The sequence below is a fragment of the Hippoglossus hippoglossus genome, chromosome 15, assembly GCF_009819705.1.
Source record: "Hippoglossus hippoglossus isolate fHipHip1 chromosome 15, fHipHip1.pri, whole genome shotgun sequence".
Lineage (NCBI taxonomy): Eukaryota > Metazoa > Chordata > Actinopteri > Pleuronectiformes > Pleuronectidae > Hippoglossus > Hippoglossus hippoglossus.
Genome location: NC_047165.1, coordinates 13100784 through 13112599, shown reverse-complemented (window position 1 = coordinate 13112599; position 11816 = coordinate 13100784). Strand labels below are relative to the sequence as shown.

Sequence of the window (11816 nt, the reverse complement as noted above, 5' to 3'; positions counted from 1 at the left end):
TTTTGCCTGTGATCATGATTTGGTCTATTTCAGCTTCCTCTCACCGTTGTTTTATAACAATCAGTTGCCAAGACGATCTTTGTTGAGTCAAAACGTTGCTCAAGGGAGCTGTGACTCCTGATAACAGGTCATTTTCTTCTTCTTAACTTTGGTGTAATCACCACAGAAAGCGGAACAGTGAGACAGTGGCGAATTGATTTGATACTTTTTTGTAATTTGTAACTTTTTCTGCTGAACTCTACTGGAAAGCATGTAATCTTCATGATTCCCGGACATCCTGCCGTCACCCATAATTTTCATCAACATTTCATCAGCATCACATATCAGCCGTGTTGGAACACAATCTACCGTGGCCGCAGGAGAACTCAAGCCCCTGTGCATGAGGCACCCACTCAACCAGATGAGCTATTGCGTGCTTTATATTAAGTACATTAAGTGTTCAGCCTGTTGGGGGCGCACCACGTTCTACTCTCCTTCACCGCAGGTCTCTCTCATCTCAAACTAACAAGACTGTGGTGTCTCATTCCAAAACAAAAATGTAATTGTTTCAGTTTTTAATGAGGGGAATTGTTTGGATTATTTCTAGCCTATGTTGAGCTGTGAGTGATGCTCATGTGCACATAATGTGTTTTTGTTAAAGTCCAAGAACATATTCTATTATTAATGCAAACCAATTTGAATGTTTGAATTATTTGGTCTTTTATGTTTTCTATAGGATGTAACATTAGCTGTAATAACTTTTGAAGCTACCCCCCAGATGCTCAAGGTCATCTCTAATTTCCTGTCTCTTTTATTAAGATAACAGTCAAAGCTTGCCTTTCTCTGACACACAATTTTCATTACATAAAACAAAACCTTTGATGGAAGATTTCTCTTGAAGAGGAAAGCTTCAGTCATTGGATTACATTACATTTTTTTATTGCAACCCCCATAGCATTCATAAAACCTCTGTCAGGCACATAAATATCAAGGATGTGACTATGTACAGATATGTTTTCCATCATAAGGAGCACTGGTTAGATTTTGTGTTGAAGGTATATGCAACAGCTTTACCTTAACATACCTAAAAGACGAGGTCAGAATCCTCTGATGAAACACATCAGCACATCGGTATGCGTACACATTTACATTTCAGTAACAAATTGTACAGACCTCGGATATTTTCACACAGCTATTATTCAGAGCATCCAAAACATCTTTTGACAGCATTATAATTCATTACCTTGATTGAAGCTAGTGAAAAGCTAACTCAAAACAGCATGAGAGTTAAAGAAGCAGACAACGACGTGTAAACAGTGTTTTGCAAAGTAAACACAGAAAGGCCATTGATACAAATCATAGACTATAAATAACGATGGACGATGCATCTTCGCTTCCTCCTGTTGTGCAAAAATGAAACTAAAATATCCCAGATCATGCGCTTTTGACATAATTTGGAGCCAGAGTTTGTGCAGTAGTTATCGTTGTATGGAGCCAAAGTGTCAAGGTCCGGCTGATACACAAGCTCGACCAATCACAGGTCAGTCTTAGCTGTCAATCATGAAGTTTTATCATGTTTTTATCTAATAACGAATTAAAAACAAACTTGTGTAATGAGAGTGACTTAAATGAGAGAAAACGACTTTGAGAAAAATGTACTTATTGTGTACATAGACTTTTTAGTTTGGTTCATCTCTCCTAACATGGAGTAGACGGGTTTATGACCTACAATGCAGCCAGCCACCAGAGGACGATCAAAAAGATTTGGCTTCATTGTTAGGGAGCTGTCATGTCGTCCATCTTTATATCCAGTCATTGATTCAAATATTAATATTACCCGTGTGCCCGTTAGTCATTATTGACGAGACCCATGCAGACCATGTGTTCTGTAAATGCAGCAGTCAGTATTTGTTCTTGTGTATGAGATTCCCCACTCGATGAAAAAATTTCTCCAGCTTATTTTCATGGTGTCCTCGTGTAGCCCGGCTGAGGTCGGCCTCTGCCTCAGCTTTAGGAGGGCTTTTGTTTTTCTCCTGGGAATGTGTGTTTCCAAAGCTGTGTGGAGAGTGCAGAGAGTGTTTCTTTTCCAATGAGGAGAACGGCTCATACCTGCTATACAGGCGACTTTCTGCTCCTCTGCTTTTTGTCCAGCTGCCTGTGTCAAGGCTGGGCCTCACACTTTTGTCCAGAGGGGTGGATTTCTGCGGTCTGGTTGTATCGGGGCGAGAGACCTGCGGGGAATGTTTGTGCTCCTCAGTCGTCAGCTGCGGTTTCGTAAAGTTTGGATGTCCGTCCTTTGACCACTTCCTTTGGTGCTCTGAGGAGGACCTGACTGGGCTAGATTTGTTTCTGTGGAGTCTTCCAAATCCATCTGATTGTTTCACCTCATCCTCAGCTGTTAAAGTGTCTGTACTTGCACCTGAGGTGATACTCAACGTTTCAATGTTCCTGACTGAATCCTCTTTTTTCAGCATGGATTGAATGTTCCTGGAGCCCTTCTGGGGTAAAGGTTGAGAGCCCTTGCTGTTTGGTTTAGCCATCAAATCCCTGCTTTTCACATCCAGTGCTGCTGCAGACACAGTCCTACATGGTGAGTCCAGCCAGTTGGGGGTACCGGGGCTCTTTGTACCTTTGATATTCTTGACATCATAATGAGAGACAGATCTTTGATCGTCATTCAGATTTGACACATATGCACCATTCTGAGCGTTGATCCCTGCTGTGCTCCTATTAATGGGCATCCTTGCAAAAGCTCCGTACATGTGACCTGATGATTCATGTCCGTACTCTGTGTTTGATCTCGGATCTGCCAGGCTATGCCTTTTTTGCCAACTGTCTGTCAGGATGTCAGGGTTTGTCATCATATGTCCACCTTTAGCTCGGCCTAAACTGGCATAAGGAGATTGGTAAGGGTTCCTTCCTGGACCATAGCTTGCATTATTGCGATTGTCATCCAAAATCTGTGAACTTTGACTCTTCATTATGAATTCGTCATTATTTATTCTATTCTCGCAAGCTGCTGTTGGATTCCACTGCATCGATGTGTAGTGCAGAGAAGTGTGTGGTGCTGCTCTATTTGGCTCCATGTGCTCTGGTATAGTTGGCCTTAAAACAAAGGAAGACCTAGTTCGTCCCTGCATGAAAGAACCAGCTCTGTCCATTGGTTCAAACTGGTCTAAATAGTCAGAAGAGTCTCCAAATGGGACGTCAGGGTTGTTGAGGTAAGATTCGATCCGCAATGTGCGCATGAATGACTTTGATGTATTCTCCAGTGTTGGCGTATTCTGCTGCATGGACAGAATGTGTTTGTCACTGTCGTTATAAATGTTTTGACCTCTGTATATCTGTGGCACATAATTGTCCGTGGGATAGTTTATTCTGTTTCCTGTTTCTCTGGAGATATTCCAGTGGCTTGCCCTGGGCTGGATGTTCTGTGGCGTATATACATCTTGTCTCTCCCCTGCATAGCTGTGCCTTTTCAAGTGGTTCATCGCCTCTGTAGACTGCAAATGGGACATCTGGTTCTGACCACCGAGCCCATTCTCAAATAATGGCCCATGGTTCTTTGGTTCCTCTTCTAAGAGCCTCTCCTCATAGTCTCTCAGGCCCAGTTTCCTCTCACAGGTCTTCCGATAGACAGTGTCCAGTGTGTGCCTTAGCACATCCCTCCGCTCAATTTTCTGGGCAGAATGAGATGCTGGTAAAATCTGTTGTCCATTAGGCCCGTTGTGTTGGATTGAGCACTCCGGAAGGCCCAGTTTAGCTGGCACAGTCGACCGGGCATAGAGGGTTCGGAACTCCTCATCGTACATCTGCACCAGATGGCCTGTGATGACCTGTACCATGCTCAGATTAATCTTCTCAAATGACCAAGTGAAGCTGTAAACAAACATAAAAACATGAACATATTGAATTTAAAAAACATAATTATCGTTTAAAAACATTCAATTTAATTTAATCTCTAAGTCATTTGGGACAAAAATACAAAAAATATTTAAAAGATAACACTGGTTCTGGGAGATGTTTTTTTTGCAAAGTCTATATTTACATTTATACTGAAAGAACAAACAAAAGCTGCTGCCACATTTTAAAGAGGCATTTTTTCTCGTGACGCAGCTTGTGACTAGAACTGTGCTCACAAGCTAGTCCTTAGAGCTCTTCTGATGTGAAGCCATGCTTATTTACCTGTATGAGCCATAAATCACTGTGTGGCAGTCGACTAAAAGAAACTTCTGCTCCATTGCGCCATGAAATTTTGCTCCTGATCGACAGAGGTAATCCTGACCTTTCACAGTGCGCACCCTCATGTTCTGTCACCAGAGCAGTGAAAGGAAAATGTCAGAGTTTTTATTACCACTGTTGAAGTTTACAGAATAAGATCACAAATATGTCACTCAAAAACAGCTGAGAAATGGCATTGCTTTGTTAAACACCATTCTGAAGTTTTGTAATGCTGCATTTGTTGGTTTCTGCTGCAACTGGTTGTATATGATGTGCACTTTATGTGAATTTAAAGGGTGTGTTTGGTTTAACACCGTGTCTCTAGTGCAGGTAAATAATTATGACTCCACCCAATCAACAGGATAAACCAGATTTTTAAATGAGACTTTGTTTCCACAACAGTAAAAGATGAATACACATTGGCTTGTATGTAAATTTGGAGTCATATGTAAAATATACATGTACAAAAACTGAGGGTACGTCCTCTTGTCAACACCTCGAAGCAACGACAACCTCGAAAAAACTAATAATTTTCAATGTAATGTACGTTCGAATCAAGAAAATGGTCACATGTTTTAAGTCATGTGCGGTACTCACTCTGAGTTGTTGAATTTTAACATCGTGATTTTCTGCCATTGTGAGGAAACATTTCAAATGCGAATCATCCAAAAGCACGTAAACTGCAACTCCTCGCACATTGGCTTCAACAATCTCTTTGAATATGTCGACATCAGTGAACACGTCCATCACAATGGCAACGACCTGCAGGACATGGTAAATAAATCAGTTAAGACCAGAGGGGTTGTAATACATTTGACCACTTCACACCTGGCGAACCTGTGATTTTATCGATAAAAGATAAAGTCACAGTTCATGAACAAGAGTAGAAAACATGAGTCTGACAGACACACACAAAAATGCTAGAGTTGTGGTTAATGGAAGACAGTCTAAGAATGTGCAGTAAAAGGAGCCAATATATATATATATATATATATATATATACAAGTGGATGACAAGTGGAGGATACAAGTTTTAGTATGTATAATAAACACAATATTTATTAATCCCAAATCATTTTCTATCATTCCTGGAAGAGTTTCTGAAATGACAAGGTACAAGTTTTTGTATCTACAATTTTTAAAATATTTCTGTCATCCTGGGAAGAATATTTTGGGAAAAGTTTTTTCTCTGTAATCTGTAATTTCCCTTCAGGCCTAATGAGACTTCAGTAAAAGTTCATCATGATAATGTGCACTTTGAAAATACTGAATGTTATGAAGCAGCAACATAATACTTTGTCCTAGTGGCAGTAATGAGCTGTTTAATGAACTAATGTCCAACTAATTCCTTTCCCTCTTTTCATTTCCTGTGTGGTACGTTTGTCTAAAAAGATTTCTATCACTCAGATGAACCATGAGAAAGGTCGCTTTTAATCATCTGTGCAATGTCCAACCAATGCATACATCTAAATGAATATTCCCTCCAAAGTTGCTGTTTGTCAGATACAAGAGATTTCAACTGCTGTGTCTCATGACTTACTTAACTTTATTGAAAGTGAATTATTTTATACTGCACTGGTTGTAACAACAAAGAGGGTTTCATTGGCTCTTTGTGAGTTGAAGAGAGAAACTGAGTCTTTTTCTGCCCAGAACCTGTTACACTTTTGTGTAGGTTGGTTTAATTGAGTCAGAACAACACAACATGTAATAACTCAGCAGAAAACTAACTGTACACAATTTTGACCTACAAAACTAGTTTATGAATCATAATGACGCAGTCTGAGAAGTAACTGAGGCGTGGGAAGGGATTACTCTAACTGGTTCTCACACTTTACTCTCAAGATGATAGGTGGCAAAACCAGAATTTGACCTCATCCACCCCGGCAGGCACTCCTCTACTCTGGAAGCTTAGAACAACAGAAATCCGTGGAGCTGCCTCGGGGGGTTAAAGTACATGTCACATACCATAGACTAGCCTCTTTCTCCAGTTATACTCAGTAGAGAAACATAAAGTTATGTCTGAGTTAGTTTGTCTGCTCAGACAGAAGTGTGAGCAGGTCACAACAAATTGTGTGTACTTGCACTTACATCTTTGTGAGGACCATTTTGACCCGTCTTCACTATTTCATCAGACTGTTTGAGGGTTAAGACTTGTTTTAGGGTTTGGGTGGTCTATGGTTAGGGTTAGACATTTAGTTGTGATGGTTAAGGTAAGGGTATGGGTTTGTGTATCAGGACCAATTATTCTCATGGGGACCAAACCCCATGCAGTCCTTATAAGGCAAAACTTATTTTCTTAGGTCCGGGTTAAGTTGTGAATTGTGGTTAGGTTAGGCCGAGGGCTAGGCATGAGTTGGTCATGGTCAAGGATAGGGATACGATTTTGGTTTGGCTGTCTACAATGTATGAAAGTCACTGCAATGTTCTGGCAAGGATAGCTGCGCAAACTTGTGTGAGCTTATACTTGTCTTTCCTGTTCAAACCGTTGTTTGTTTATGTTAAGACTTGGTTTTAGGGTTAGAATCAGGGTTGGGGCTAGGCAACTGGTTGTGATGGTTATAAGGTTAGGGTAAGTGGCTATCTGGAATGCATTATGTCAGACAGATGTGTTTACACAGGCACATTAGGGGCACTTATCTTCATTATGGGGACAAAAAGCAAGTCCGCATAATGTAGATCATTTCATTCTAAGGTGAAGACGTGTATTAAATGGGTGACGGTAGTGTGATGGTTAGCACGGGAGCCTCACAGCAAGGATCTTCCCGCTTCGGTTCCCGGTTCTTTACACCCCCGAAAAGATCATGGATGAAAATATTTTAAGATACGGTTACGGTTAGGCAATTGGTAACTAAGGTAAGGGAGGTCTCTAGGAAATCAATGTAAGACAATGTCCGAAGTCATGGAGACACATGTTTGTGTTTGTGCATGTGTGTGCATGTGCACGTCAGCACACTGTTGATTACCTGTCTCGCATCCTGAATATGCTTACGGATCATGTCTTTGATACTGGGGTTGTTTTGTCTTGGTGGATGAAAGAGCAGATCAATATTTGTCTGTAGTTTTTCATGAATGACCTCCGGCCACCCTAAATCCAAATCCGGCGTGTCCACATCGGAGTGGAGTGGCCAGTAGGTCCCTGATGATGATTGGCTGTCCGGTGGCTCATCTTTTTCCTCTGTGTGTTTTTGAGGTGGGAGCTGTTCTGCATTTGACGTGATAAAAAGGAGCTCATCCTCCGACAGGAAGCTCCCGATACGCTCTACCTTGAGAAACTCCTGGTAACTGTCTCTGCCGTCACTCACCAGGCGATCAATCGCCAGGCGATATGTCTCTTTGTAGTGGGGCTGGATATAATCCTCTGATTTAAACTCTCCCCTCGAGGATGACAGCGTGGAAAATTCTGGAGACTCCATTGCTCCAGACTGTTTCAGCAAACCTGTCATGGATAATAGAAACCAGTGACATAATTTAAAAACATCAAACACATATCAAGGTGGAAAAGGCCCAAAGACTGGATTTTTTAAAGCTAAATTAATCAAAGTAAACAGTAACGTCATACATGAAAATGCCATGATTACAAAAACTTGTATGTAAAGGTAATATTGTTAAGCCATAATGTAGCACGTATAATGTCATATAGTGTAAAACCACAATTAAATTAATCTTTAAGCTTAAATATAGTACATGTAAAAGTCATAGTGCAATAGTAAGGTAATGTGACTTTCAAGTCTTCTGGTTTTCCTGGTGCTGTGTTCTAGCCTTTTTTGCATAGTTATTGCCTAAGGTATTCTCAACACTTGCAATTAATCAAAGATTTGAAAGTAGTTGCAGAAATCCCTGCCTTTCTGTTTGTGGAATGCACTGGCTTGCCACTTCATGTGAATTGTAAAGGGCCCGGGGGAGTGCAGTGTCGAATTTGGTTGGGTATAGACACGCGGTACGTTCAATAAGTTTGAATAAACAGGCGACCAGTGCTCTGAGGAAGTCAGTGGCTGGGACTTATCAATGTAAGTGAAAAAGGACCGCAGTACGTTCATGACAACGCGGTTCTGCATACTGAGTCGAGCTTCACAGAACTTTGAATAAACAGGTGAACAGCTCTTTGTGCTGCTGCTGTGGCTTCAGGGTTCAGGATCCAGAAGCCAGTCTTTACTTTCAACAGCTGAATTAGTGAAGATCACTTTTTTAGTTTCAGATAGAAAGCTGCGACCAGCATCACCACAGGCCAAGCAAACAGCCATGTTCAAATGACCAGACAATCTCTGATCCTTATCTAAACAAAACAAACCAGTATCACTTTCTAAATAACTGAAAGGTATTTGAAGACCAATAATACCAAATGATAACCACATGATAAACCAAGAGGCTAATTACAGTATCTCCTAATATAACAGCCAACTAACTGTTTCTGTGAAACAGACATTATAGAGGGTAAAGATAAGTTAATAAAAGGCTGACGTTAATGAACCAGTGTCTCATGTCTCGGTATCTGTGAGTCTGCATATTGACAATGCTCTTCATGTATTTATTGGGGTTAACTCTTAACTCCGATTAATTATTCGGGAACTGTTTCCCAATTAGCACTTGATTCACTGGTTCCTATCTTTGTAGTTAATCGACAGTTCCAGTGTTCACATTACATTATGAAGAGTTTATGTTGGGTGCAAAAGCACAGCAATACATGTACGTATATATATTTACGTATTATTTAAGTTGATTACATAGACTTAAACAGTATTATAAGTACATCATATGAAACTGTTCCTGTAGTTAAGATGAGATGGGGTAAAATACAGCCAGTAAAGATAAAATAAAAACGTGATGTTTGTGAGGGACTACACAGCTTGTATAATAGTAATTGCATTACTATGGAATAAAGTTGGAGTTTAGTAAAACTTTTAAAATTACTGCAAACAGGCACTGACTCCAAAAAAGACAAGTAAAATGTAGCCTGAATGCCCCTAAATGAATCTCTCACTGAATATGTATAAAGTCTAATGACAGTTGAAAACCTTATAGCAGGCAAGAACTTGTTTCAATATTTGATTTCACTTCATCCTCACTTCACCTCATCCAAGTATTTTCAAATCACATGACGTGCGGCAAAGGAGATGTGAAGTTATGACACCTCTTAATACCCGCTGAATAAGGGTAATCGTCCGTGGCAGTTAGACAGAAACTGGTGTTCAAACAAGGGAACTGTGATTTTTGAGACTTTGATGATGACTATAAACCTGCAAGAGAGGGGGTGTGAATCTTTCACTTTCAGGAGAGTTTCTTTTGTGCTATTATGCAGAAGATGTGTCTTTCACTGCAAAGAGTCTAACACTTAACATACAATCATCTCTGAGGTGTCAAACATACTTTCAGTTCAGTATTTACTTGTACAAGAATACTGAAAAAGAAACACTGAATAGCTATTAGTGAAGTAGGCTATATTTATACCTATCATTAAAACAGGTTATTGTTCTTTAATGTTTTGCTTCATCTGTGTAATCATTACCGGCACCAAACATCATAACCTTGTTCAAACAGCATATTTATTCACACATCTCATCACAAGCTTCCTGCTGATCAGAGAATTCATTTCAAACAGCTTTTTCAATTTTCTTACAGAGCTGCTGCGTCTCTGAGGATTCAAATGCACAGTGAGCAACTAACAACGCCATTAATTTTTACTGAACAACAGCAACTTACATGTAGATTCTGAACTGTGTGAAAATCCTCTTGTTTTTTTCCTCCGAATATCCCTCGTAGACTTTATGTATGTTCACCCAGTGCTCAGTATTCAGAGAAGCTTTTGTGTTCCAGCTGGAAGAGACTTAGACAAGGAGGTGTCTCGGCACGATAAGGAGTCTGCAGGTGGAGGGTGTGGATTCCAGTTTTGACATGCAAATGAAACTTGCTCACAGGCAGCCATAAACCTGTTTGAGACTTTCAGCCACTCCCCTTCCCTGTTCAGGGACGAAGTTCACACCGACGAAAAATCAAGATAATGACACACTTAAAGAGGCTTTGATGACTCATGACACCGGGCCTTATCCAAATACTCTGTTCAGTGCTGCGTTTACACCAACCGAGACAATAATGCACATTTATACATCGGTGTTCACATGCCTATTTTTTTCATTCTTAACAAATTGTATTTTAGGTGCATGTGGCCATTTTAATCAAAGCACTTGTGTTGTAAGCAGAAGTTCCACAAAGAGAAAAAGTCCACTAATCCCAATCATAAACTTAAACTATTAAGTTTATCATTACTCTCCATTTTATCTCACATATGCTTGAAATATCAAGGTGGAACAATTTAAATAACTGCTGCAGGGATGGGGCTGCACTAGTAGGTCTAGATGAAACATGTGCAGTCATGAGCACCTGTTGGCGACATCTGGCATTCTTCGACCTGTCTGGTCTGTTCTGACTAAGTCCTTTTGAGTAACTGACAAATCTGTTTCTCAGGAGGAAATGCTGCGTTAATTAAAGTCAATTTACTGGAACTAAACCATCTATTAACACAAACCGGATCATTTGTTGCATCAAAATCATCAGTTTGCGTTTTTCAATGGATTTTACATCATTACACACAAAAATCGTATTCTATTTTCCGACTAATAAACTCAATTTCTTTTTCTCCATCCTTAGATTATCCAATCGACTTGAGACTTAGCGGAAAAGGGCAAAAACACTAATATACATAATAAATCCTAAAAAACAGGTTTATTGTACACACCAATATTTATTATGTGCAAAACATGTCCTGATCATAGACTATACATAATAATGGATGACATGATGGCTCCCGAAAAGTGAAGATGGCGCAACCCATTTAGAGGATGTTTTAGCCAAATTTTTGTACAACCGGAGGAAGTGGTGACACGTCGTCCATCTTTTTGTGTGGTCCTGATTCTATGGTTCTATGGTCCGAATTGGCAGCTTCCTGTGAAGGCACAAAACCAATTTAACCAAAAGCACCCAGGACTGATCGAAGTGTGTTTCTCAAGGTGTCACAGTGTTTTCAGTACATACTGTATGGTATTTTCAAGGGTTAGTGCATATATGTATTATTCTTTAGATGGATTCTGTTCAAAAGCATATATTCTTTTGGCAAACATTTGCACTGCTGACACTCAGACTGTACAAACCCTTTTCTAAAGGCTGCTATTCTTTCTGCGTTAACAAAAATCAAATCTTATAAATGGACCTTGGCTTTTCAGTGGTTTTTATTCTGAATATGAAAAAAAATGTACCTTTTATGTAGCTCTAACAGAACAACGCTGTATTTGCACCATATTGATACTGAAAGCAGAGCTGTTGAATGCATAGACATGAACATCCTGAAGATATCATGGTTTTTATTTTTTATATATATATACTGAGTTGTTATTTTCAGAATCAAATGTTCCTGCTTTTCCTGTTTTAATCAGACACCCACACTCCCTGTGAGGCAGCATCGTGACAGAGGGAATGTTTTAACCCCACAGTGGTGGAGAAACCTTAGAATTTTGGATGTCGTCCATCTAAAGTAAATCTCCACAATCAGCCCCAAAGCATTTTTTCAGGTCAGGTCAGAATTGCATGTCAAGTATCCAGAGGCTCTAAATAACATTTGGCGAAGTG

The 11816-nt window shown here is 39.9% G+C and overlaps 1 protein-coding gene across 1 annotated transcript; it reads right to left on the bottom strand.

Annotated features, from left to right (window-relative positions):
• Positions 1-909: 909 nt before the first annotated feature.
• fam83b (family with sequence similarity 83 member B) lies at positions 910-10036 on the bottom strand. Its single transcript, XM_034609591.1, has 5 exons — positions 9897-10036; positions 7163-7635; positions 4798-4962; positions 4165-4289; positions 910-3858 (listed from the first exon to the last, which is right to left on the bottom strand). Exons 2-5 carry the CDS (start codon positions 7610-7612, stop codon positions 1881-1883), a joined length of 2718 nt encoding a protein of 905 aa, XP_034465482.1. The 5' UTR covers positions 7613-7635; positions 9897-10036; the 3' UTR covers positions 910-1880.
• Positions 10037-11816: the final 1780 nt, after the last annotated feature.